This window comes from Natator depressus, chromosome 21 (assembly GCF_965152275.1).
Source record: "Natator depressus isolate rNatDep1 chromosome 21, rNatDep2.hap1, whole genome shotgun sequence".
In the NCBI taxonomy this organism is placed as follows: Eukaryota; Metazoa; Chordata; order Testudines; family Cheloniidae; genus Natator; species Natator depressus.
The window spans coordinates 626,029-652,214 of NC_134254.1; the positions used below are offsets into that span (position 1 = coordinate 626,029).

The window sequence follows — 26,186 nt, forward strand, 5'->3', positions numbered from 1 at the left end:
ATTTACATTATTTTATTAACATATTGGAGTATTGCTTTGCTGCTTCGGTAGCTAAAATTAGTATAAAACACAGGGCAAATTGAGGCGGGGTATCTTCAGCTGCTCATTTACAGCAGTTTTCTGCATACTGTGTACTGCCTCACCAGCACACAACAGTCAGAACTGGGACTAAAGATTGATCCCGGTACCCTCTCCTTTAAAATTTTTTTTCCCCCCACAATCCATGTCCCATATCAGGCCCCGTAAGATTTGTGCATTGAAAAATCCTTCCTGTGGAAGGAAAGCTCAAGTACCAAAAACCAGTTGGAGAACACTTCAATCTCTCTGGTCGCTCGATTACAGACCTAAAAGTGGCAACACTTCAACAAAAAAAACTTCAAAAACAGAGTCCAAGGAGAGACTGCTGAATTGGAATGAATTTGCAAACTGGATACAATTAACTTAGGCTTGAATAGAGACTGGGAGTGGATGGTCATTACACAAAGTAAAACTATTTCCCCATGTTTATCCCCCACCCCCCATTGTTCCTCAGATGTTCTTGTAAACTGCTGGAAATGGCCCACCTTGATTATCACTACAAAAAGCTTCCTCCCCCACCCTCCAGCTCTCCTGCTGGTAATAGCTCACCTTAAGTGATCACTCTCTTTACAGTGTGTATGGTAACACCCATTGTTTCATGTTCTCGGTGTATATAAATCTCCCCACTGTATTTTCCACTGAATGCATCCGATGAAGTGAGCTGTAGCTCACGAAAGCTTATGCTCAAATAAATTTGTTAGTCTCTAAGGTGCCACAAGTACTCCTTTTCTTTTCACGTACCTCAATAAAACTTTTTTTTTTTTTTACCCTTTGTGGACACTGTGGAAAAAACTCTCCACATGGTTCAAGGTTCATGTGAGCAACATGGGTGGAAGAAAGGAGGAAAAAGCAGGATGCAGAACATCTCTGCCTCCTGCTTGTTGAACTTCCATGAAAAAATTAATACAGGCCCAGGCTGCACTGCAAAGGCATCTCCAGAGGGCCAGACCTGATGCAGTGATACAGAGGCTCCAAGCAGACGGCCCAAGTTTCTGGATGGCTTTTCTACAAGGAGACAACTCTGCCCCCTTGTAGGGTGAGATAGGGGAAAACTCTGTGAAAAAACCTTCAATGAGATTTCCTCACAAAAAATCCACTCCCATGGCTTTTAACAAGAGAGGACAATCTGAGCTCAGATTTTTATTTTTCTGCTTTTCCTGATGGATAATTAACATAACTCTAGTGTTTATTTAAAAGTATACTGATGACACTGTATCAAATACAAAATAATCAGAATTCATTATAAATATATTCTTTCTACAATTACTTTTCACTAAAGTAGACCAAGTTTTACAATTAAAAAGAACCATTTTAAAGACCAAACTTTCTTTAGATTTGACCTGAATTAAGACTATCATAGAAAAGAGAACCAGTTATGTAATCTCATAGACATTTGCAAAAAGACTCCACATCTATTTAAAATCCTACCAGAGACTGAACAACAGTATTGCTCTACACAAATGCAGCTGGATTTCTTGTGTTCCATGTTCCTGTAACTTTAAAAAATTCTACATACCTCTTGCTGCAGTTCTTCGTTGTATTTGGTTTTATTTTCAATCTGTTTCTTTAAATTGTTAAACTAAAAACAGAGAGATTTCAAACAATGAATCATTGCAAAATTATTATTTTTAGAATTTGTTAATTTATTTGATTGCTATTTTAAGAACAATTGCAATTGTCTTTGCATAGGTCCCAATTCAGTAAGGCACTTAAGCATACTCAACTTCAATAATGTGATTAACCTCACTGATGCTCACTGGAACTATTCTTGGCCCCAACTCAGTAAAAACACTTAAGCACATGCTCAAGTATCTATTTAGTACAACTTTTAAGCATGTGTTTAACTATAATCACATGCATAAAACCCACCGATTTCAGTGGGACGTAAATTACAAGCTTACGTGTTTTGCTGAATCAGGATTTAGAGCACTAAAGCTCTAATGGTTTTGATACTCTACTGCTAGCTAGTAAAACTGTAGTAGGACAGCCCAACGAAACAGGGTGACCAAATGTCCCAATTTTATAGGGAAAGTCCCGATTTTTGGGTCTTTTTCTTATATAGGCTCCTATTACCCCCCACCCCGTCCCGATTTTTCACATTTGCTGTCTGGTCGTCCTACATCAAAAGCTGTAATTAGAGCAGAGCAAAAATTTGTAATATGGAACCATAATCACCTCTTTTCTATTCACAAATTGTATATGAAATACTGCAGCTAATGCTTATAACGGAAAAGAATTTTTGAAGTTCTCTCTAGTTCATAGTATAATAGTACACTCTCATACCTTATTTTCTAGCATCTTCAGTTGCTTTTCCTTTCTTGACATTTCACTTCTAATGTTTCTAGTCTGAAATACATTATTTTAAAATCTGGCTAAACTATTATTAGAAATTTTACCACAAATTGCCCCAAAATATGCAGCTAGTTTTCTTCTGCTATTTATTTATACTTACAGAACAATCAAGCAAACATCCCTTGTTCTGGGTGTCTTTATCTAATTTAATTTCACAGTAAAACTTCATAAGAGACTGTTTAGCATGCTCCAAGATATATTTCTATGCACCAGAAAACATAAGAAAATAAAAATCCTCCACACCAGACATACTAGTATTAAAATCTCATCTAACCCACAGACAACCATGGGTCACATTGGTCATTATAATCATTCAGAGACATACATATGGAAAACATGGGAGGTGTTATGCATGATGAAAATTACATTCTCTAGATCTTGTAGTTAAAGGCAGGTCATTCAAAGGTATAGGGCCTTGAGACAAACTTCTACAGACAGGGAGACATTTTTCCCTGATGGATCACTGTGTATTGCAGATCTTACAATATAAGTCTATTGGTATACTGAGTAAAATGCTAACAAAGAGCTTGTGGAGACTTCAGAATGAAATGAACAGTAAGACAAACAGCTAGGGGACACCCCTGTTTTGAGGTGAAGATCAAAGGGATAGTCCGGTACAGCTAGTGATGCAGAGAAATTCTGGCATTCTTCAATCTGTGAAGACAAGGCACCAGCAGGCTTGATCTTCTGAAAGGTCCTGGTTGAAAATGCTAGGGAAAGACTTTGGGTAAGTTATCCTATAGGAGACAGAGGAATGTCCTGTGAGTTAAGAAAGAGAGAACCTGAAGCATGGGCCTAGTGCAAGGCCTGAGGTCTCAACCAACGTCAGCAAAAGTTATGCTATGAGCAACAGTTAGGCCCTGTCAAAAGCATATGCTTGCCTGCAAGTCAGTGTCCGGTACACGATCTCGGCACCAATATTGCTACCATTGCTAAAACACAATGAATATGTAAACACATTCCAGCAGGCCAGTATAAGAACACTCCAACCCAGCACATGATAAAATGGTTTGACAAAAGTAATGAATAGTGATGTTCTGTCTGAAACATCAGGAAAAAGTACAAGGGGAGATAACAAACATGTCATGAAACACGTAAGGTGATAGATAAGTTGTCTACTCCAGGCTGTTTGTCTCAGTCTATAAACGTTGGGATACCTCGCTTTTACCCTTCGTCTGGCCTAAGGGGCAGTGGAAAATCCATTGTCACAGGCATATGTGTTAGTGTACCTGTAACCATTGAGCCAGGGCATTAGCACTGTGCTTTGTTGGCAATAAACTTGGCCTTCGCTACTAAACTAAGTCTTGTGTTTATTGGTCAGTTCGATCAGAGCCTGCTGTATTGGCTATCTGGACAAAGCCAGTGCAACATGCAGGAACACACACATGCAGCCAAACATCTGACAAAGTGTAAGCTCTAGAATGCATTTTATGATTTTGTTTTATCTGCAAACATGTGTTTCCAATATTCTGATTTTGTATCATTTAAATCTCTGTTTGATAATAAACTTATTCTTGTTTTCACTATAAATATATCTAAGTGCTGTATATTAAGTGGACTGGTGATCCTGAATTAAAACTGTAATTTGGTGTGTATTATTCCTTTTTGAGTAGCAAAGCTGAGTTCTGTGAACATGGAACAGGGGCTGGGCAGTCCAGAGGGACATTCGGAGGACTTGGGGATTGGTGTGTTCCTATCACTAACCTGCACAGGGTGTGCAAGGCCTGAGGAGTCCTGGAAGGCAGTGTTTGCATTATCAGAGGCCAGTGCAGTCAGTGAGCTGATCCACCGCAGGTACTTTCTCACTCTAAGGGGTAGGTAGGTGCCTCACAACCCTGGGTACTCGTAGAAAGCATCCCAACCAGCCTGTTCCTACACAACTATTATTTCCTACTCGCCATCATCATCTGTTTCCTAAGGATACCTTTTTTGGCTCAGACATTTACTGCTATAGCTTTTTCATAATAAGATATAGCACTGTATATATCCCATACATTTTCTTCACTTTCATCCAGTTTAGTTTTAGCTTCTTCATCTTTCTTTTTCATCTTCTCCTTCAGAGACTCCAAGTCATTTCTAAATGCCAAATTAATAAGTATTAGTACATAATTAATTTTAAAATGAAGATTTCTTTCACTGCTGCTAAAAAAATTTTAAAAAATCACAGCTTAGCTCAAAGCTAGAAAGGCAGCTTCCTTTATAGCTAATATTAAGGATGCTTTATGCCAGTCTTTGAAGATGTCCCTAAAAGGTACAGGGCAGTGGCCCAGACTTTCACTTCTGAGCTGTACGTATTTTTCACAGACCTAGAAAGTCCTATACATACAATAAGTTTATCTATCTACATTATTTTAATGCATCTATCTCCATAATATCTAAATCCATATTATGGAAGGCAGATTAACAATGAGACTTGTCAAAATATACAACACTTCAGATGGTAAAATTTAATAAGAATCCTCTTCTCCATAATCATCTCATTTTTTCCCACATTTAACTAATAACTTTGTATATGCTATTTTCTTTAAATTTCCTCTATAATCAAAGGGTTTTTCTGAGAAAACTGAAAACCCAAACTTCTAACGTCTTAGATGAAAATGAATGATGCAGTATAACTCTTGGTATAAACTGTGCAACAATTACAAAAAACAGAACATAACTAACAAATATAAAGTGGGAGTAAATTATTGTCATAGCAATTTTATGGCTCTGTACACTGCCAGAATAGTGCAGAATAGTCTTAATGTAAATGAGAATGTGACACAGAAGCAAAGGGGCCCCTGTTCTTTGCAAACAATTCTCACCTCAAACCTGACAAGCTCACTACACTAAAACACACATCTTGCAGAATATTTATCAAAAAGTAACACATAAGGGATCTACAGAAAGCTCATGACTTCTCAAGACTCATAAGCATTGCAAGATGAATGTGTGGGTAATATTTAAGGAACTATATGGAAAGTCTGCTTTTTGGACTTGAAGCAGAAGTTCATCACCAGAGGATAAGTCTCCACAATGGCTCATTTGAGGAGGTCGGAGTTGTGAACATGTCTTGGTTAGCCAGTGACGTAATGCAAGGCTCAATAGTCTAGCCTTGCTTCATCCCAAGACTTTCAATGGAAAACCATCAGACACAATCACAATCAAAACCACTTGGAGGTAAAAAAAGGAACGTTACAACAGACAGAGAATCACCCTGAATGAATGAAGACAAAAGACTGTTTCAGTATAACACAGAAGGGGAAAGGCACTTGGTATTCTTTCACTGAGGAGACATCTTGAGGAGGGTGCTTGATCTCACAAAAAAATTGGAGCGGTGTTCCTTTGAAGCCAGCCAGCTCTGCAACGCACTGAACTTTGGCGGGGAAAACCTACTTTATTAGATGGGAAAAGTAAATACTAACAAGTGTAGACCTAGGTTAGTGTTTTATGATTTAGTTGTGACCATCTGTTTCCAATACTCTTATTTCTAGTAGAATTGCTATCCTTTCTTAAATAGACCTTATTTAATTTTATTACAAAGCTGTATCTTCTGGAGGAGGAGGGTTTAAGGTAAAACTGGAGTATGCTCTGCCTTTGGGGACAGAGGATCTGGAATTTCTGTGAGTAACCAGAGTCAGGGACTGGATATCACAGTGAAATGCTCCAGAGGAATTCATACACAACCGAAAGGACCTGGCAGAGCCTGCAGGAAGGGTGCTTGCATGGCTGACAGGCCACCCAGTCATCACAGGCAAGAGACTCTCCTTTGTTACCTCCTCCTCGTCAGGAAGGAGGGTAACAAGGTGACTCTCAGTCCTGGGTGCCCCAAAAATCACCACAGAGAGAGTAAGACCCATTACATTAACATACAGCCTGAAAACAAATATATTTATCTGAAGTCATAGAAGCCAATGCGTAAACACATATATATCTAAAAAAGCATAACTCCAAAATCTAATGGTAAATAAATGAATCAAGACTTTTTCTAAGAATATGCTACTTATATTTTTGTTTTTCCTTCCCTTAGCTGGCCGTTTGTTTCTTCAAGGTTTTCTATTAGCTTCTTAGTCTTTTCTTCTTTCTTTCTGTTATCCTAAACAAAGATGCATACAATCAATTATTTATTTTGAGTGAAATTCAATCTGTGCAGTGACAGACAGCACAAAGAAGTACATATGCTTTCATCTAGTCCTCTGCAAAGGGTGAATTTCACCATTTGTATTTTAAAGTGCAAAAATTGTGTTTCAAAATTAACTAACATCATGAAAATGGTCCTGTGTCATATTTCGATATACCATATGCTTTAATCACATTTTATTTTGAGTAAGAAGTGTCTTCCAAAAGAAGGTAAGTTTACTTCTCAACTTGCCTTATGAACTTCTTGTAGCTTCTTGAGCTCAGTGACAGTATCGCTTTTCTTTTGAGATATTTGTTCTTTTTCTAATAAAAGTTTACTGCAATTCATATTTAGTTCCTCATTCTGTATCCTATTAAAATAATTGCGAGATAAGAGGAATAATTTATTTGTATTCTCAAATTCACTTTCAAATCAGATCATGACGAAGCTTCTTGAACACAGGGTAATTGAAACATTGCTGACTCACCACTGTACAGTTAGTTTTTGGTTATGTAAATCCCTGCACGCTGGCTGGATTAAGAGGTGGCAGATTTGCCTAAGAGTACAATTATTTTTCAGTGACTGTACAGAATGCAAATCTCTGTGCCCTCAGGCCCTGATTCTACTAACTGCTTAGCATGCTGATATAGCTATACATTTAAAATGACTTTGAACTACCAAATTATGTACACAGCTAGACTATGTAACCATATGTTTTTATTGCTGTTATCTTTGTCCTCCTCCCACCATGTGTTACATACACTTAATATGTCTTGTCTTAAAAAGCGAACGTCATTCGGGGATGTATTTGCAGTAGGGATATCAAGCAACCGTTTATTTAAAATATATTTGAATGTCTTCTACATTTTCAAATATGCTGATTTCAATTGTAACACAGAATACAAAGTGTACAGTGCTCACTTTACATTTTTTATTGCAAGTATTTACATTGTAAAAAAAAAAAAAATAGTATTTTTCAATTCACCTGATACAAGTACTGTAGTGAAATCTCTATCATGAAAGTTGAACTTACAAATGCAGAATTATGTACAAAAAAAAAACTGCATTCGAAAATAAAACAGTAAAACTTTAGAGCCCACACTTCCACTCAGCCCAACTTCTTGTTCAGCCAATTGCTCAGACAAACAAGTTTGTTTACATTTACAGGAGATAATCCTGCCCGCTTCTTGTTTAAAATATCACCTGAAAGTGAGAACAGATGTTCGCATGGCACTGTTGTAGCCACCACTGCAAGATATTTATGTGCCAGATGTGCTGAAGATTCATATGTCCCATCACGCTTCAACCACCATTCCAGAGAACATGCATCCATGCTGATAATAAGCTCTGCTCGATAATGATCCAAAGCAGTGCAGACCGCTGCATGTTCATTTTCATCATCTGAGTCAGATACCACCAGCAGAAGGGTGATTTTCTTTTTTGGTGGTTCAGGTTCTGTAGTTTCCGCATTGGAGCGTTGCTCTTCTACGACTTCTGAAAGCATGCTCCACACCTCATCCTCTCAGATTTTGGAAGGTACTTCAGATTCATAAACCTTGGGTCGAATGCTGTAGCTGTCTTTAGAAATCTCACATTGGTACCTCCTTTGCATTTTGTCAAATCGGCAGTGAAAGTTTTCTTAAAACGAACATGTGCTGAGTCATCATACCAGACTGTTATAACATGAAATATATGGCAGAACGTGGGTTAAACAGAGCAGAAGACATACAATACTCCCACAAGGAGTTCAGTCTCAAATTTAATTAATGCATTATTTTTTAACGCGCATCAGCAGCATGTCCTCTGGAATGGTGGCCAAAGCATGAAAGGATACACAAATGCTTAGCATATCTGGCACGTAAATTCCTTGCAATGCCAACTACAAAAATGCCATGTGAATGCCCATTCTCACTTTCTGGTGACATTGTAAATAAGAAGGGAGCACCATTATCTCCTGTAAATGTAAACAAACTTGTTTGTCTTAACGATTGGCTGAACAAGAAGTAGGACTGAGTGGACTTGTAGGCTCTAAAGTTTTACATTGTTTTTGTTTTTGAGTACAGTTATGTAACAAAAAAAATGTACATTTGTAAGTTTCACTTTCATAATAAAGAGATTGTACTACAGTGCTTGTGTGAGGTGAACTGAAAAATACTATTTATTATTTTTACAGTGCAAATATTTGTAATCAAAAATATAAAGTGAGCACTATACACTTTGTATTCTGTGTTGTAAGTGAAATCAATATATTTGAAAATGTAGAAAACATCCAAAAATATTTAAATAAATGGTTGTTTGATAGGTTAGACATTAGGAAAAATTTCCTGATAGTACGGGTAGTTAAGCATTGGAACAAATTATGTAGGGATGTTGTGGAATCTCAGTCACTGGTGGTTTTTTAAGAACAGGTTAGACAAACACCTGTCAGGGATGGTCTAGAAAATACTTAGTCCTGCCTCAGTGTAGTGGACTGGACTAGATGACCTATGAAGGTCCCTTCCAGTCCTCCATTTCTATGATTCGAAATAAGACTATAAAATCATTGTGACAGGCAATGGATTCTTCTAGATGTTTCTACACTGCACAGCTTGTGGAGCCCTGATCCCGACTGGGGCCTCAACCATAATACAAATAATAGAATAACAGGGTTGGAAGGGACCTCAGGAGGTCATCTAGTCCAACCCCCTGCTCAAAGCAGGACCAATCCCCAACTAAATCATCCCAGCCAGGGCTTTGTCAAGCCTGATCTTAAAAACCTCAAAGGAAGGAGATTCCAACACCTCCCTAGGTAATGCATTCCCGTGCTTCACCACCCTCCTAGTGAAAAAGTTTTTCCTAATATCCAACCTAAACCTCCCCCACTGCAACTTGAGACCATTACTCCTCCTTCTGTCATCTGCTACCACTGAGAACAGTCTGGATCCATCCTCTTTGGAACCCCCTTTCAGGTAGTTGAAAGCAGCTATCAAATCCCCCCTCATTCTTTTCTTCCGCTGACTAAACAATCCCAGTTCCCTCAGCCCCTCCTCATAAGTCATGTGTTCCAGTCCCCTAATCATTTTTGTTGCCCTCCGCTGGACCCTTTCCAATTTTTTTCACATCCTTCTTGTAGTATGGGGCCCAAAACTGGACACAATACTCCAGATGAGGCCTCACCAATGTCGAATAGAGGGGAAAGATCACCTCCTTCGATCTGCTGGCAATGCCCCTACTTATACATCCCAAAATGCCATTGGCCTTCTTGGCAACAAGGGCACACTGTTGACTCATATCCAGCGTCTCATCCACTGTAACCCCTAAGTCCTTTTCTGCAGAACTGCTGTCTAGCCATTTGGTCCCTAGTCTGTAGCGGTGTATGGGATTCTTGCGTCCTAAGTGCAGGACTCTGCACTTGTCCTTGTTGAACCTCATCAGATTTCTTTTGGCCCAATCCTCTAATTTGTCTAGGTCCCTCTGTATCCTATCCCTACCCTCCAGCGTATCTACCTCTCCTCCCAGTTTAGTGATTATACTAATAATCTCTCAGATTATCTAAAGTGGCTCTCCAGCTGTAATTACTAATACTAGTATTAGTCTAATTTTAAAATGCACAGATAAATACAGTAACACTGTTGGGGGGGGGGAGAGGAGGGTGGTAGTCCATTCAGCTTTTACATTACTGAAAAATACTCTGAGCAGAAGGGGAGGGAATTGAGGTATCAGCAACAATTGCACCTTGATTTCTCTTTTACAAACTTTTGACATTTGTTACAGCTTAAGCAGTTTTCCATGGTTCTTCCTAAAGACAACCCCTTTCCATACGTAACGCTTCCCCCCTTTGTGCTCTGGTACCAATAAGAGGGAGAGACAGCAGAGACAAGTGTGAAGTGAGAGATGCACAGTAATTGCAAAGGGGTACAATGTAACAAAATAAACCTTACATTTTTCATTAGAAAACAAATCACAGATTTTAAATATGCATTAAAAGGAGCAACAACTTTAAAGGTAATGTAATTAAAAATAAAGTCATACATCTCTTTTTCAAGCTCTGCATTCAGTACTGTAATCTGTTTTAAACAATTTTGTTCATTTTCAACTGCACCAGTTAACCGTACTTCCAAATCACGTACTTCTTTCTGCAGAAAAAAATGTCACAAGTGCTTATGCATTTATAATATATAGTTTCTGAATACTGCTGCAAAGAAACAGACAACCCAAAACTTCATAAACCAACCTATGGACAGCTGTTAGTCAGATTACATTTATATAGCATTGTATGGACTACTATGATATTAAATGTTTGCATTAAAATATTTCATATAGCTACACAAGACAAATCCTCTCCCTAGTGCATAGCCTGAGTAACCAGGCTGTAAGTGTTTTGTTTGAGTGCATAGATGGGCACATGCACTCCTCACAAATCCAATGGAAGTTTGGGAATACAAGGAATTCAGGATAGAGCCTTCAGTGAGGAATACATAAGATGTTATTAGGATGTATATGCAAGGGATGTGCTACAAAGAGGAGGGCAGAGCACACCCGCACATCCCTCCGTTCCATCACCAATACAGAATCCCAGAAACAGGAATCCATAATAGTTGGAAAGGGCAGGTCATGGAATCCTTGTGGACAATACATGTCAAAGAAACATAGTTACTGTAGGGTAAGTAACCATTCTTTCTTCTCTGACAGACTGGCCACATGGATTCTACTCTTGGTGACACTCCAACAGCTACCCATTTGCTTGGTTGATGCTAGTGGGAGTCCTACTTAGATAACGTCAGGAATCTTCCAACTGTGTGGACTAACAAGCTCTGAACAATATCATACTGAAAACTGGTACTCCTTTCATAAATGAGCTGTTTGAAAGACTGTTCTGCCAAGGTCTTTGCAAAGTTGGACCTCTGCAGAGCTTACAAGCTGTTAAGGATCTGGGAAGGAGACTACGTTCCATACCAGGGCTGGCCATGTCAAGCATCTGATCATGCTGTTTTGCATTGTGCAACACTCCTTCCAGCATTTCTTTAATGACATCTTCAGGGACATGCTGGACAATTTGTCATCATTTTTCTAGATGACATCCTCATTTTCTCTGGAAGTCAGTATCTTCATTTTCATCCCGTGTGCATTGTCTTGGAGACACTCTGCCAGACCTCTACGCAAATCAAGAGCAACGTGAGTTTGATAAGGATACAATGGAATTGTTGGGATTTATTGTCTCACGCGAGGGACTCACCCTGGACCCCCATAAAGGTGGCAACAATATCTGAGTGGGCCACTTCCAAGGATGTATGCAATGACTCCTGGGGTTCACCAATCTCTTCAGGCAATTTATTAAAAGGATTCTCTAACATTGGTTGCACCCATAACGGTGATTCTAAGAACAGTGGCCTGGTTTGCCTCGTCCATAGAAGCTCAGTTGGCTTTTGATCAACTGAAATCGGCATTCACCTCAGCACTGATTCATGCAGATCCTACAAACCATTTATGATTGAGGCTGATGCTTCAAATTTTGCCACAGATGCAATACTATCTCAATACGTGGGCAGCTGCAACCAACTCTACCCCTGTATCTTTTATTCTCAGAAGCTAACCCTGGTGGGAAAAAAATGATATTTGGGATAAGGGGCTATTGGTTATTAAGTCAGCTTTCAAGGAATGATGACACCTCTAGAAGTAGCCCAGTTCCTGCTCAAAGGCCTGACAGACCACAAGAACTTGGAATACCTATGGATTGCTAGACTTTTTAACCATTGCCAGATCCACTGGTCTCTCTTCTTTTCTTACTTTGCCTCTGTTGTAAGTTATCACCTGGTGAGAAGAAATGGAAAGAGAGATGCCCTCTCCCACAAAGACAAATATCTCAAAGCAGGCGATGAGTTCTCTGCCACCATGCTCAAGATGTCCAGCTTTGTCAACAAGATGACTGACAACAGTCTGATGTTCTCCAATGACATGTTCACAATCCAGATCCAACAGAGCCTGAACGATGTGGGTACCCAACCTGACTCAGAGTTCTGACTACAAAATGGCCTCCTCTACCACAAGAGTTGTATTTCTGTTTTGGAGGGATAAGTTAGGCTTCAGGTATTGAAACTGTGCCACAATTTGCTGCCTGCAGGTCATTTTAGCCAATTCAAAGACCTGGGATCCAGTTTCAAGGAGCTTCTGCTAGCCAAGACAACAAGCTTTCATCAAGAATTATATAAGGTCCTGCGACCTCTGCACCCATACCAAAAACCCATGATCAAGACCCTTAGGTCTCCTCCAACCTCTGCCCACGCCTCCACAGGCTTGGTCTATTGTATCAATGAACTTCACTGAAAACTGCCACACTCCCCAGGGATATCCAATAATCCCGGTTGTCACTGACCTCCTAACAAGAATAGAGCTTCATCCCATTCTATACTGTTCCTACTGCATGGGAGATATCTTGGCTCTTCATAGAAAACATCTTCTGCAACCACAGGTCACCAGTGGGCATAATATCAGACCAGAGTCCCCAGTTCAGCTCCTGATTTTGTCAGGAATTTCTCAGACTCCTTGGCATCAAGTCTCTCACCTGGTCTACCCATCACCCAGACTAATGGGCAAATGGAAAGGGTCAATCAAATCTTGGAGCAGCATCTTCACTACTTCCTGAGTTACCACTAATGTTACTGGCTTCCCTTGCTGTGCTATGCCAAATTTGCATAACAAAGCATTATATTTCTTGATGCAAAATAGTCCATACTTCACAAATTAGGGCTTTCACCCTTGTTTCCATCCAAATTTACTTGTGAGTTCCCAGTACGGCAGCTGCTGCAGATTCAGCCTCCCACCTAACTTGCGGCTCAAAGAACACCTGCAATCTCCTAAAGAAGCCCCAGACCAAGATGGTCAAGCTGCTGCCAACCTGGACGTAGGGGGAGAAGGTTGGGCTCTCTGCCCAGAAACTTAAATTGAGCTGATCTACCAAACTAGACTACCTATATCTGAGTCTTTCAAGATTACAGAACCGATGAACCCAGTGACCTTCAGGTTACAGCTGCCCAAGTCCTTGAAGATCCACTCATCCTTGACATCTCACTTTTAAAGCCTTACACCAGGAACCCATGCCCAAACCACTCTAATCTGCCACCCATAACAGTCTGCAGACGAGAGGAGTATTTTGACCATTGAATCCTCAACTCTCAGCAAGTTAAGGAAAGGCTCCAGTACCTGGTGGACTGGAAAGGTTACAGGCTGGACAAGCAGTCTTGGTAATTGGCAGAGAACACCCAAACCCCAGACTTATGAGAGTTTCATCGGAAGTACCCAGAAAAAAACAGGCCCCAAGTAGGTGCCCTTGAGGCAGGGTCACTGTCAGGAATCAGGGTCTGCAGCAGAGCCAGTCTTTGGTCAACCTAACAAGCACAGCTGGCCTGTACTAGGCTGCCTGACTGGGACAGCAGACACTGTCTGAGCTGTAGTGGAATGAGTTCTAATGAGACTAGGTGCATTTAACCTGGTTGAATCATAACATGTCCCTATGCAGCTGGAGACCCACTTTAGACAATCTGAGAGATTAGAGAGTTTGCCCCTTTACCCTATCAGCAAAGGCCACAAATAACCTGTGTTCTCTGAATGATTCTGCCAATGTAAAAAGACAGTGCTGTTACTGCATCAAGTGTGCAAAGTTTAACTTCATCTGCATCGAGTGAGACTTGTGGAAGAAAAATGAAAGTCAGATAAATTGGTTCCTCTGGAATTCTGAATCAACTCTAGGCAGGAACTTTGGACAAGACCTGAGAGTACCCATGTCTGTATGAAATACTGTAGAAGGTGATGTGCCCCGAGGGCCTGAATCTCCCCTATCTTTTGATGTGATGTAATGTAATGGCTACTAAAAAGGCAATCTTCACGGATAGGTGGTATAGGGAACAGGTTGCTAAGGGAAGACAGGGAGGTCCCCCCCCCCCCATCAGCCCTGTTAATAACATATTGAAGTCCTGACATGGAGTTTTCTACTCACTGCTAAGGCACCTCCTTGTGGCTTATCTGGGGATTAGCTATCAACCAGTCTGACACCACCTCCTTCAGTTGCTTGCCCCATGGTCAGTCTTGCTCTCTCTCACTGGACTCAATTGCTCCTTCTTCACGACTCAGGGTGCACCCTCTTTATGACTTGGCCCTCCAGCTATAGTTTTCCTCTTTCAGGGTATCAAAGTCCCTCTGGACTAACTGTCTGAATCAGTCTTCAGCACATTCTGGGCAGTGGAGCTACCGCCCCAGTAGCTGGTAGGGGAACATGGGTCAGCCCACTACTCTACGTTCCAGTCCAGGGGCCTTATGTCTAGCAACCATGGTCTATGTAATCTGTCTTGGCACTGAATAGGACCATTCCCTCAGATGGCAGATCTTCAATGGTTGCTTGGACCTCTTTGGGGATGCACAACGCCTGCACCCAAGACTCTCAGCACATTGCGATAGCCATGGCTGTGGACTGGGTGGCCATATCCAACTCATCCATGATTGCCTATCATCTGCCTTTCTCTCATTTCATCCTTCAGTTCCCCACTGTAGTCCTGCAGTAACTTGGAAGGGAATTGGGGTCACGTTTTCCCACACCAAGAAGCTGTACTTCATGAATAACACCTGGTAATTTGCCACAAGGAACTGCAAGAAAGCCAAAGAGTATGCCTTCCAACTGAAAAGTTTCTTTGGATTCTTGTCCTTTGGCAGACCTTATTTTCTCTTGTAAACACCAGTAAGAGTGACCTTCGGATAGTGTGTGCACAGAACTGCTTGAGCCCCTTCACTGGTACTCAACCTACTATGAAGTAAGAGGGAGTGAGGCTCATTTATTCCAAAGCGCTTTGCAGAGTATAAACTATCATTAATAGGTAAGGCAATTGGTGTGGACAGTACATAACTCAAGATGTCAAATAGTTTATGGATATGCTTTTGGATTACATTTGTTTTGACAGCCCAGATATCTGCAACTTCAGACAAGAGTTCCTGGAATACCCAAAAGTCATCCACTGTTGGCACCAGGGCCAGACTGATTTCCTCACCTGATGAGGCTGAGAATTCCCTGAGCACTGAGGGAAACTGCAGCGTCTCCCTAGCCTGCCCTGTTGGCTCTCCCTCCTGCTCTTTCAGTTCCAGTGAGGAAGCCCTCGCTATCATTGACAAACAGATAGCAAGATCTCCTCCTCGTGGCGGCTTTTACCACAGGGAGTGACTCCAGGGCTGATGGGACGGCAGGCCCCAATATGGGCAATACAGCCATGGTGGCATCTCATATTGATACTGTCTAGGTTGTGGGTGGTCCATTCATTACCATCTTGCAGAGGGCCAGATACTGATTGTCCTTTGGGTATCTCCTAGGGTATCATTCCACCTTCTCTGAGGAGGACTTGCTGTAGAAGCCAGGAGAGAAAAAGGAGAAAACCTTCTTCAGGAATGGTGGTGCCATCAGGTGTGGGTCCAGCGAGGATGGTGCTGGTACAAATACCAGTGTCAGTACTGGTACCAAGATTGGTGCTTGAGTCAATGTTGGGAGGTACAGTGAAAGTGAAACCATCAAACCTTGGTGCCTGAAATGATTTCTTAGTCAGTGTCATGGTCGGGGCTTGAAGGTATCTTGGTGCCAAAATAGATATAGGGGCCAAAGTCTCTCTGGCTTTCTTTGATATTGGTGCCCTGCCACTGTCTCTGGAACTGGAATGCCTCAGTAGTAGGTCTTTGAACTTAGAGTCCTGGGAACTACAGGCCAGTCAGCCTCACCTCAGTCCCTGGAAAAATCATGGAGCAGGTCCTCAAAGAATCAATCCTGAAGCACTTACATGAGAGGAAAGTGATCAGGAACAGTCAGCATGGATTCACCAAGGGAAGGTCATGCCTGACTAATCTAATCGCCTTTTATGATGAGATTACTGGTTCTGTGGATGAAGGGAAAGCAGTGGATGTATTGTTTCTTGACTTTAGCAAAGCTTTTGACACTGTCTCCCACAGTATTCTTGTCAGCAAGTTAAGGAAGTATGGGCTAGATGAATGCACTATAAGGTGGGTAGAAAGCTGGCTAGATTGTCGGGCTCAACGGGTAGTGATCAATGGCTCCATGTCTAGTTGGCAGCCGGTGTCAAGTGGAGTGCCCCAGGGGTCGGTCCTGGGGCCGGTTTTGTTCAATATCTTCATAAATGATCTGGAGGATGGTGTGGATTGCACTCTCAGCAAATTTGCAGATGATACTAAACTGGGAGGAGTGGTAGATACGTTGGAGGGCAGAGATAGGATACAGAAGGACCTAGACAAATTGGAGGATTGAGCCAAAAGAAATCTGATGAGGTTCAATAAGGATAAGTGCAGGGTCCTGCACTTAGGATGGAAGAATCCAATGCACCGCTACAGACTAGGGACCGAATGGCTAGGCAGCAGTTCTGCGGAAAAGGACCTAGGGGTGACAGTGGACGAGAAGCTGGATATGAGTCAACAGTGTGCCCTTGTTGCCAAGAAGGCCAATGGCATTTTGGGATGTGTAAGTAGGGGCATAGCGAGCAGATCGAGGGACGTGATCGTTCCCCTCTATTCGACACTGGTGAGGCCTCATCTGGAGTACTGTGTCCAGTTTTGGGCCCCACACTACAAGAAGGATGTGGATAAATTGGAGAGAGTCCAGCGAAGGGCAACAAAAATGATTAGGGGTCTAGAGCACATGACTTATGAAGAGAGGCTGAGGGAGCTGGGATTGTTTAGTCTGCAGAAGAGAAGAATGAGGGGGGATTTGATAGCTGCTTTCAACTACCTGAAAGGGGGTTCCAAAGAGGATGGCTCTAGACTGTTCTCAATGGTAGCAGATGACAGAACGAGGAGTAATGGTCTCAAGTTGCAATGGGGGAGGTTTAGATTGGATATTAGGAAAAACTTTTTCACTAAGAGGGTGGTGAAACACTGGAATGCGTTACCTAGGGAGGTGGTAGAATCTCCTTCCTTAGAGGTTTTTAAGGTCAGGCTTGACAAAGCCCTGGCTGGGATGATTTAACTGGGAATTGGTCCTGCTTCGAGCAGGGGGTTGGACTAGATGACCTTCTGGGGTCCCTTCCAACCCTGATATTCTATGATTCTATGATTCCAGGGAGCCCATGATGTTCACTGATGCAAATGCAGCTTCAAGCGCTCTGTGCTGGATTCAAAGTGTCCTGGGTCTCTCTCTTCCAGTGTCAGTGCCAAGGAGGTCAGCACTGATGTTCTTCTTCGAGTGCTTGTTCATGTCGATTCCAAACAGGTGTGTGCGCGTGCACGGGCACAGTAGCCAGAAGATTTTTCCCTTAGCAGCTGCCGTAGGGTCAGCCTGGGCGCCCCCGGAGTTACACCTTCATGGCGCCCAATATAGAGCGCTGTTGACCTGCCACCCCCTCCTTCTCACCGCCAGTGATGGTAGCTGGAACTTCCCTGGTTCTTGCTCCGGCAAATGGCTTAGCAGCTCGACTCTCATTATATTCTTCTTGTTTAATCAGTTTAGTTTGTTACCTAGTTAATTAGTCGTAAGTTCCGTTACGGGGTTTTTTCCCCCAGGCTTCCCTCCATTTCTTGCCACACCAGGACATGCCGTGATTCCCGGGATTCAAGACCTGCAAGGACTGAGCAAAATGCATGCCAGGGAGCAAAGTCAGTCCCCAGACTCCCGACACTTCGAGGTGCAGCGCTGCCTCGGTCCTCGTATTCCGAGGCTTCCAAGTTGGAGTCGGACTCGCACCGCTCCGACTATAGTGGGAGCAGAAAGTCATCCTCCAGGCACCATAGGAGGTCCCGACAGTGGGCCTCTCAATGGAAAAACCCAGCTCGGTTGCCCTTCTGGACTCCATGGGCTTTCCTACAAGCCCAGGGTTGGAGCCAAGGCTCTCGCTCAGGTGCCGCTTCAGTCGTGTCTGCTACCTTTGTCCCACCATGTCCAGTGTCTGAGCAACTACCTCTGACATCTATGCCAGCATCTGAATCAACATTGCCGACGTCGGCACCAATATTGGCAGCCCCTTTGGCAGTGCCCTGTGCTCCAGAGGTGCCAGTGCTCAGGTCACGACACCAACAGCGGCCTTGGCACTGACTGCGGCACTGGCTACAGCACCAGCCCCTACTAAGGCACCAACGCCGTCATCGACACTGCCTGCACCGATGTTGACAACCACCATGGTGCAGACACACTACTTGACAGTGCCTCCTGCACTGACCGGGGTGGGGGTGGGAGGGCGATGTCAAAGCTGGTGCTCTTCTCGGCACCAAGACCAGACCAGACAATGTCCCCACTGGCTCACAAGATCCCTCGTGCAGGGATGGAAGGGAACAACCACCTCCCTTAGTGACCTCCTCCTCATCTTCCCCAGAAGAAGCACTTGCAGGCGCTACCATCGCCTCAGCCCTGGGAGACTCCAGGGTGTTGCAGCAATTGCTCTGCCGGGTCGCACAGGGTCTGGGCATTAAGGCGGAAGAAGTTACAGATGATGCAGACTCTATGGCAGACATCCTGCCCCCTTCAGGCCCTTCCCATATCGCCTTACCGCTAATTAAGACCCTGACATGAACAACACATCCCAAAGAACAACCGTTATGAGAAGGTGAGTAACTGTTCTTTTGCAGTACTGGAGTACCCATCGGTGCCAGTGTCAACTTTCTTCCAACTCTTCTCCCTGCTGGAATCAGAAGTGTGCCGGGTTGCCAGGGCACTTGCAGAGGAGAGCCTCCTTAGTGCCTAACAGGACATATCTTCTCCTGGATTTTTAAATGTAATATATGTAAAGTAAAAACTCATAAAAACATTAAAATGGTGATACTGGGTCAGACCAATGGTCTATCTATCTAGCCCTGTATCCTGTCTTCCGACACTGGCCAGTGCCAGATGCTTCAGAAGAAATTAACAAAGCAGGGTAATTATGGAATAATCCATTCCATCGTCCAGTCCCAGCTTCTAGCAGTCAGAGAGAGATTTAGCAACACCTGGAACATGGCATTGCATCTCTGACCATTTTGGCTGATAGCCACTGATGGACCTATCCTCCATGAACTTATCCAATTCTTTTTTTAACCTGATTATACTTTTGACCTTCACAAAATCCACTAGCAATGAGTTCCAGCGGTTGACTGTGCATTGTGTGAAGAAGTACTTCCTTATTTTTATTTTAAACCTGTTATTAATTTCATTGCATGCACAATAATTTCTGCAAGTCACTAATCAGGATATTTGAGCGCATTATATCAATAAGATATTTCTGAGAAAAAAGTCACCCTTTCTACAGACCTCTCTGATTTGAAGACTATCCTTCATCTCTTTTTCTCTCTTTTGTAATTTCGCAATAGTGATCTCAAGATGTTTCTTTTCAGATAAAAGTCCTTGAACTTGTTCCTGTTTAAGAACACTGAGCTCAAAATTTACAAAATTAGGGCTTGGACATATAAAGAATAAGCTTAATTGGCTAAATTCAGCCCTGGCATACATGGGCATATTTTAAAATATAATTTCTAATTACACAACCAAATGTAGGACCATAAGTAACATTGTGTAATAAATACATATACCTTGCAACCAAGTTAGACTGCATTAATGATTTGGGGAATTTGTCAATGTAGATTTATTAATTCTAGTTGATATTATAAAGTTGTTCTTATGAAACTGTTGTATCATGGAATGTGGATGTGGCATCCACCATTTTCTGCCAGACCAGGAGCAATAGTCATTCATTAAACCTAAAACTGTTGCCTATTAAGGTGGAAACACCTTGGGCCAACAGGTTGGCAGAGGCTGGGAAAAGCTAGTCCCTACATCTCCTCTCGAGAGAGGGGGAGTGGAAAATCCCCAGTAGCAAAGGAACCAGGTATTGTTGGTGTCCCGTATAACATGAGTGACAGGCTCACTGAGACAAACAGGAAACTTTGACAGCAATGAGGAAGAAATTGACTTGCCTTCACCGGGGGAGGGGAGGGAGGAGCTGGGAGGGTCCAGTTTAACTGTGGAACCAGCCAAGATCAGAGAAAGTTAGCTGACCTAGAAAGGCTCTGTAGTGACAGAAGGATCCCAGACACCCCAGAGGACTCTGCCCAAGCCCAAAAAACTCTTCAAAGTGGTAACAAAATTGAGGCAAGGAAAACACAAATACGTGTGTTTATTATTTCATCTAAATCTGCCTCTCTCTCATATGCTGTTACGTAAAGAGTAAGTGTTGTAGAATCCTGTAAAAAATCTGTTTGATGGCTTTCACTATCACATGCCCCTGAAGGGTTAAACACAGAAGGCTAACACATTCAATAGGGTTCTAGGGAACAAGCAAGAGCTGCTGGGGAGGCTTGCAGGAGATGGCACTAGTTTGAGGAGATATGCATTTGGACCATAGCATCCCCACTGCCAAGAGTTGTCAGACACAAGATCTGCACTTGGAGTGTATGCCTAAAGGCCCAAAGCCAGGGACAATGCTAACCACCACCCAGTCCCAGCAAGCTAAGGGCACGTGGGGTTCAGCATTTGCATCCCCTCACTGCAGTGTGTCAAGTGCCTAGCACAGGAAGCTTAACCAGATCTGTAACAGGGAGTCAGTGCTGCCCGAATCTAGGATTCACAGGGCCTGGAGTTGGCCCTAGGGTGACCAGGTAGCAAGTGTGACAAATCAGGGCACTTTGGGAGGGCTTGGTGTGTGTGTGTGCGCGCATATAAAGGACAAAACTCCTAATATTGGGACAGTCCTGATAATATTGGGAAGCCTCGTCACCCTAGTTGGCCCCTCGGCCTGTTCTAAGGGGAAGAACGCTCCCCACCTGATCGAATGATGTGGGATACAACTCCAGTGAGGGAACTGTGGCAACTAGGGCCCTGAATCCTTTCTATAGCTTCAGACCCTTGAAGGTTTTGTCTATAAAGGGGCACTTGCACTGCCCCAACAGGCACTGCTATCTATAGTTTGCCAACCTCTGTGAGCTGGGCGTGCGCATCACTATAAATGGGAATCTTATGTACTGGCGATTCACAAAGAAAAGCATCTTCCCTTGGGTGGCGGTGGGGGGAAATCTATACACAAAAAAATCTATAACTTTTGAAATAGCTAGTTCAAGAGGTAACAAATAAAATGAAATTTTAAGTACAATTAACAAGAAAAACCACATGGTCTAACCTTAAACTCTAAGTGGTCAGAGTCCCTAATTTCTCTCTCTTTTATTAATATCGTTTTTTCTGATTGTTCACACACTAACTGCTGCTCCAAATCTTTTTGAAGTTTTACTGACCTCTCCTAAACAGTAAAGAAAAATGTTTTAACATGTATCTTACAGTAAGCTGAGAAGATTTATTAAATATATGGGTTATTTTCAGTCATATTTTTATACAACAAAAAATACATACTACTCCCTCTCCCCCATCCTGCCCCACTCAATGTCAATGCTAGAAGTGCCTCCCATCCCATGCCTGGGTAAACCCCACAGATGACGGAACGCAAAGGGGACCATGAAATCCACTATGAACCATACTATGCCAATCTAATAAAAGTGAAGAGTACTCAGATAATACAGTCATAGGCACCAGTATAAGACTCTACTGGATTTAAGGAATTCATACTGGCAGTGTCACAGGGTGACTGGCCCCTTGTAAGAGGGGATGGGGCCAGGTCCACCAATGCCCTAATTAATTAGCTCCTTCCCAGCCTGAGGGGATGATAATAAGAGAATTGGCTGACACTAAATGGACACATGGGCCTTAGAAAAGAGCTGAGGGCTGGCTGGCAAGGCAAGAGGCCAGGTACTCCAGGGGAACCAACCTGGGGAACAGTGCTCTGTACCAGAGAGACTCAAAAGTAGCCCAGAAAGCAGCAGAGAAGAGTGTTCAGAAAATACGCTGAAGAGAAGCCCATGAAGGGCAGAAAACAACATTTTTGTTTGTATGGACTTTTAGTAGGACTTTTGCTACCCCAGAAGGTGTTGTTTGTGACTTGATCAGAGGGCCAAGCCACATCTCCAGCACCAACTTGTGTATGTAGAGTTTAAAGAGGCTCTGAAGAAGAGGGAAACGGAGGCAAAGTACTACAGAGCTACCCCAGGCAGGCAAGGGGTGCTGCCGAACAGACATGCTCTGTTAGAGGGTCAGCACTAACTCCTGAAGGTACTTCCCTAAAGGGAAATACCTAGTATGTGTCATTCCCGTCCATGATGATTCACTGGGGAAAAGATTGATAGAACTGCAATTCCTTGTTATGCCTGACATACAGGAAAAAATAATGCCTCGTAGGGAGAAAATGCAATTCCATTGAAGTATTTCCAATGGGAAATTCAAAAAAAAAAGTGTCTGTAAACACCCACAAAAGGTTCACGCCACTTCCCGCAACCCCACAACATGTCTGTAAAAATGGGAAAGTATATAGGATACCCTAGTGTGAGCGCTTTGATGAAAGACTGTCTATGCTTCAAGCTGGAAGGTGTAAATTCCAGCTTGAGGAGACATATACACTTTAGCTATGATCACGCTAACATGCTAAAAATAGAAGGCAGCCATGGCGGTGCGAGCAGCTAGTTGCCTTGAATATATAGCTGGCCTCTTGGAAAGGTAAGTAGTTGGAGTGGCTAGCCCCACCTGCTGCTCATGCCACTGCAGCTACACTCTATTTGTATCACATTAGCTTGATTAGAAAAAGCACGAGTATATCTCGAGCTGAAATTTATACCTTCCAGCTCAAAATGTAGACATGCTCTTTGTTAAACATAACATTCTCAAAAATCTATAGCACTCTGTGTGAAGTTAGAAGTTTAACAATCCATACTGAACACCAAAATAGACAGTCGCTCTAAAAGAGCTTACATTCTAGTTTTACAAACTAAAAGTTACAGAAAAAAAAGAGACCACACTGGGAATCCCAGAAGGTGGCATTAAAAATATTTTTTTAATTATTATTGGAACTCATTTCACACTTCAGCCTCAAATGTAATGTCAGAGGAGTTCAACAGGGGTAGGAGTTTGCAGACATCATGGAAGAAATTAGTATTTAGAAAGGTATCTGAATGAAGACAGGGTGAATGCTTGGCATACCAAGGCAAGGTCATCCCATCCATAGGAGATGGCATGCGAAAGGATGGAAGTGCAGAAGAAAATGAATAGGGCATCAAGGCTCATTTCATAGCCATACACAGGAAACAAACGTAAGAGATGAAGTCCAAGACGTAGGCTGTGGTGGAGTTGAGGAAGGCCCAGGCAAAGGAGAACCAGTAGTAGTATTCAGAGACTTCAAAAGAGATGAGTGCAATAGTCTAAATCAGTGGTTCTCAAACTAGGGGCGCCGCTTGTTCAGGGAAAGCCCCTGGCGGGCCGGGCCGGTTTGTTTACCTGCCGCGTCCGCAGGTTTGGCCAATCACGGCTCCCACTGGCCGCGGTTCGCCGCTCCAGACCAATGGGGGCTGCGGGAAATGACACGGGCCCAGGGATGTGCTGTCCGCCCTTCCTGCAGCCCCCATTGGCCTGGAGCGGCGAACCGCGGCCAGTGGGAGCCGTGATTGGCCAAACCTGCGGACGCGGCAGGTAAACAAACCGGCCCGGCCCGCCAGGGGCTTTCCCTGAACAAGCGGCGCCCCTAGTTTAAGAACCACTGGACTAACTGATCGGTTAGAAAGTTAAGTTTAGTGGCAGCTTTTGAATAGATTGGAGATGGTTGATATGGATCCCCAGGAAGCCTCTAGAAGGGACGCTGGACCCCAAATGAAAAATAAATGTCTTTAGACTATTAACATCTAGGACAATTTATATTTACCAAGGCTTCTGTCAGATCCTCAAGTTGTGTTTCTTTGTCACTTTTTAGTTTGGACATCTCTTCTACAGCAAATACAATGTAAAGATATAATACAAAATGGATACAATTCTCTATATTAATATATTATCAACATTGTTTGCCCCCTCAAAAGTCTTTTAGGCCCCAATTCAATAAAGTACTTAATTTTGTACTAATTAGTAGCTTTATTGACTTCATTGGCACTGCATGTGCTCAAAATTACAAAATATACTGAAGTATCTTGCTGAATCAGGGCCAAACATATTGCCTTTTTATTTTTAGTTTCAAGTCATGAATGAAAATTAATTTATATTTTACCACTGAACATATTATTTTTCTATGGAGTTAAAAAAGACATTGGCCCAAATCCAGAAATCTTGACTCAAAGCTATATTCTGCTCTAAATTATATCTTGGTAACATGACTTAATTTAAAGCTGAGCTGGACAAATATTTCAAAAAAGTATTCGTGAACATATATTTCAATAAAAATTAAATCATTCACTTCAATGGTATTCACAACCCTTCTTAGGTTTTCCACAAAACACATCTATAAGTGAATTGTTGTTTGCAAGAATGTACAGAGAAAGCTAGTTTTAAAATACTTATGCAAATGTCTGCTTGCACAAACATTTGGACCGCAAGTGTTTACATGGCTATCCTGAAATCTCACTGATTTCCCTCCTCCTGTTTAATAAAAGTTGCAGCTATTCAATCAGGAAGTAAATTCCATAGTACTGTTTTTTAGACACCAATCACATACCACAAATAAGGATTGCTAATATTCAAGACAAACAGTTCACAAAATACCTTTTGGCTGAAATATTTTTGCATAAGGCAATTATGAAAAAAAATTATATATATTATTTATAAGAATATGAAAGTAGTGAACATCTTAGGGCCAGCATTCCGGATCAGTTCAAACTCTGCTTCACAAGGGATCTGGGAAAAGGGAGAAAAGGCAGTTTATGTTGTCATCTTTCTACTTCCTCAATCCTGGAACTGATCCTCAGTATAATTTAGAGCAGTCTAAAAAAAAAGACAGGCACTCATCAACATTACACGACCAGAGGATCTCCCCACATTGATCATATACACACTACACTATGAATCAAAATACAAGACACTGGAGTGGGTATTATACAGATAATACCAACCTTCTCAAAGAACTAATACTGATATTTTTACCTGTAACCAGCTCTTGCAAAAAAATTCATTCCTTTTTCAGCAAATCTTACCCAGTTCAACAGATTTATTTTGGAGCTCTGAGGCAAGTATTTCTGACTCTTCTTCAAGTTTCTTCAACCTATTTAAAAGCATAATAAAAAAAAATATTTTTCCCATGTAGGATTTAAACTAGAAAAGTAAGTCATATTTCTGTTGGAAATACAATATGTCTATCTGCCTGCTAACAAGCAGATAGGTAAATATATTACACATATAGGAAAGTAAGCTATGAGAAATTTAAGTACCAAACATTCTATCAACATGTTGCTTGAATAGCAGGCAGAATAAAATTAGTTAAAAATAAATTGATAAAAAGATACATTCCCAAAATGTAGATTTCTTTTAAAGTAAATGTTACATTTTTTCAAAAACATCATGTCCAGATTTTACCCTTAGACCACTATGAATCTGGAGTAATCATAGAAAAGTCAGTGCAGTTACTCCAGATTTACACCAATTTATGTGAGAGCCAGTTTTAGCTTCATATCCCCTGAATTTCTCATAACTTCTACTAGTGACATGACATTACAGCGCAATGCAGTCTATCTCCTGAAAAACTCCATTACAAGAACTGAATAAAATACCCACTTTATAGATCAATTTCTAGTTTTGCTGAGATTAAATTTTGATTACCATCAATTACTTCTTGCAAAAAACCCCAAACATTTTAATGACAAATGAAATGAAAGAACATTAAGTAGC

The 26,186-nt window shown here is 42.0% G+C and overlaps 1 protein-coding gene across 1 annotated transcript in view; it reads right to left on the minus strand.

Moving 5' to 3' along the window:
• The window catches only part of SYCP1 (synaptonemal complex protein 1), a 69,962-nt gene that overhangs the window by 25,244 nt on the left and 18,532 nt on the right, over nucleotides 1-26,186 (minus strand). The window contains exons 13-22 of the mRNA XM_074936011.1: nucleotides 25,496-25,563; nucleotides 24,241-24,302; nucleotides 21,625-21,741; nucleotides 19,764-19,868; nucleotides 10,541-10,644; nucleotides 6,782-6,899; nucleotides 6,435-6,505; nucleotides 4,425-4,506; nucleotides 2,362-2,424; nucleotides 1,595-1,657 (exon numbers count right to left, since the gene is read on the minus strand). Coding sequence (XP_074792112.1) covers nucleotides 1,595-1,657; nucleotides 2,362-2,424; nucleotides 4,425-4,506; nucleotides 6,435-6,505; nucleotides 6,782-6,899; nucleotides 10,541-10,644; nucleotides 19,764-19,868; nucleotides 21,625-21,741; nucleotides 24,241-24,302; nucleotides 25,496-25,563 — 853 coding nt within the window. The remainder of the gene's footprint in view (nucleotides 1-1,594; nucleotides 1,658-2,361; nucleotides 2,425-4,424; nucleotides 4,507-6,434; nucleotides 6,506-6,781; nucleotides 6,900-10,540; nucleotides 10,645-19,763; nucleotides 19,869-21,624; nucleotides 21,742-24,240; nucleotides 24,303-25,495; nucleotides 25,564-26,186) is intronic.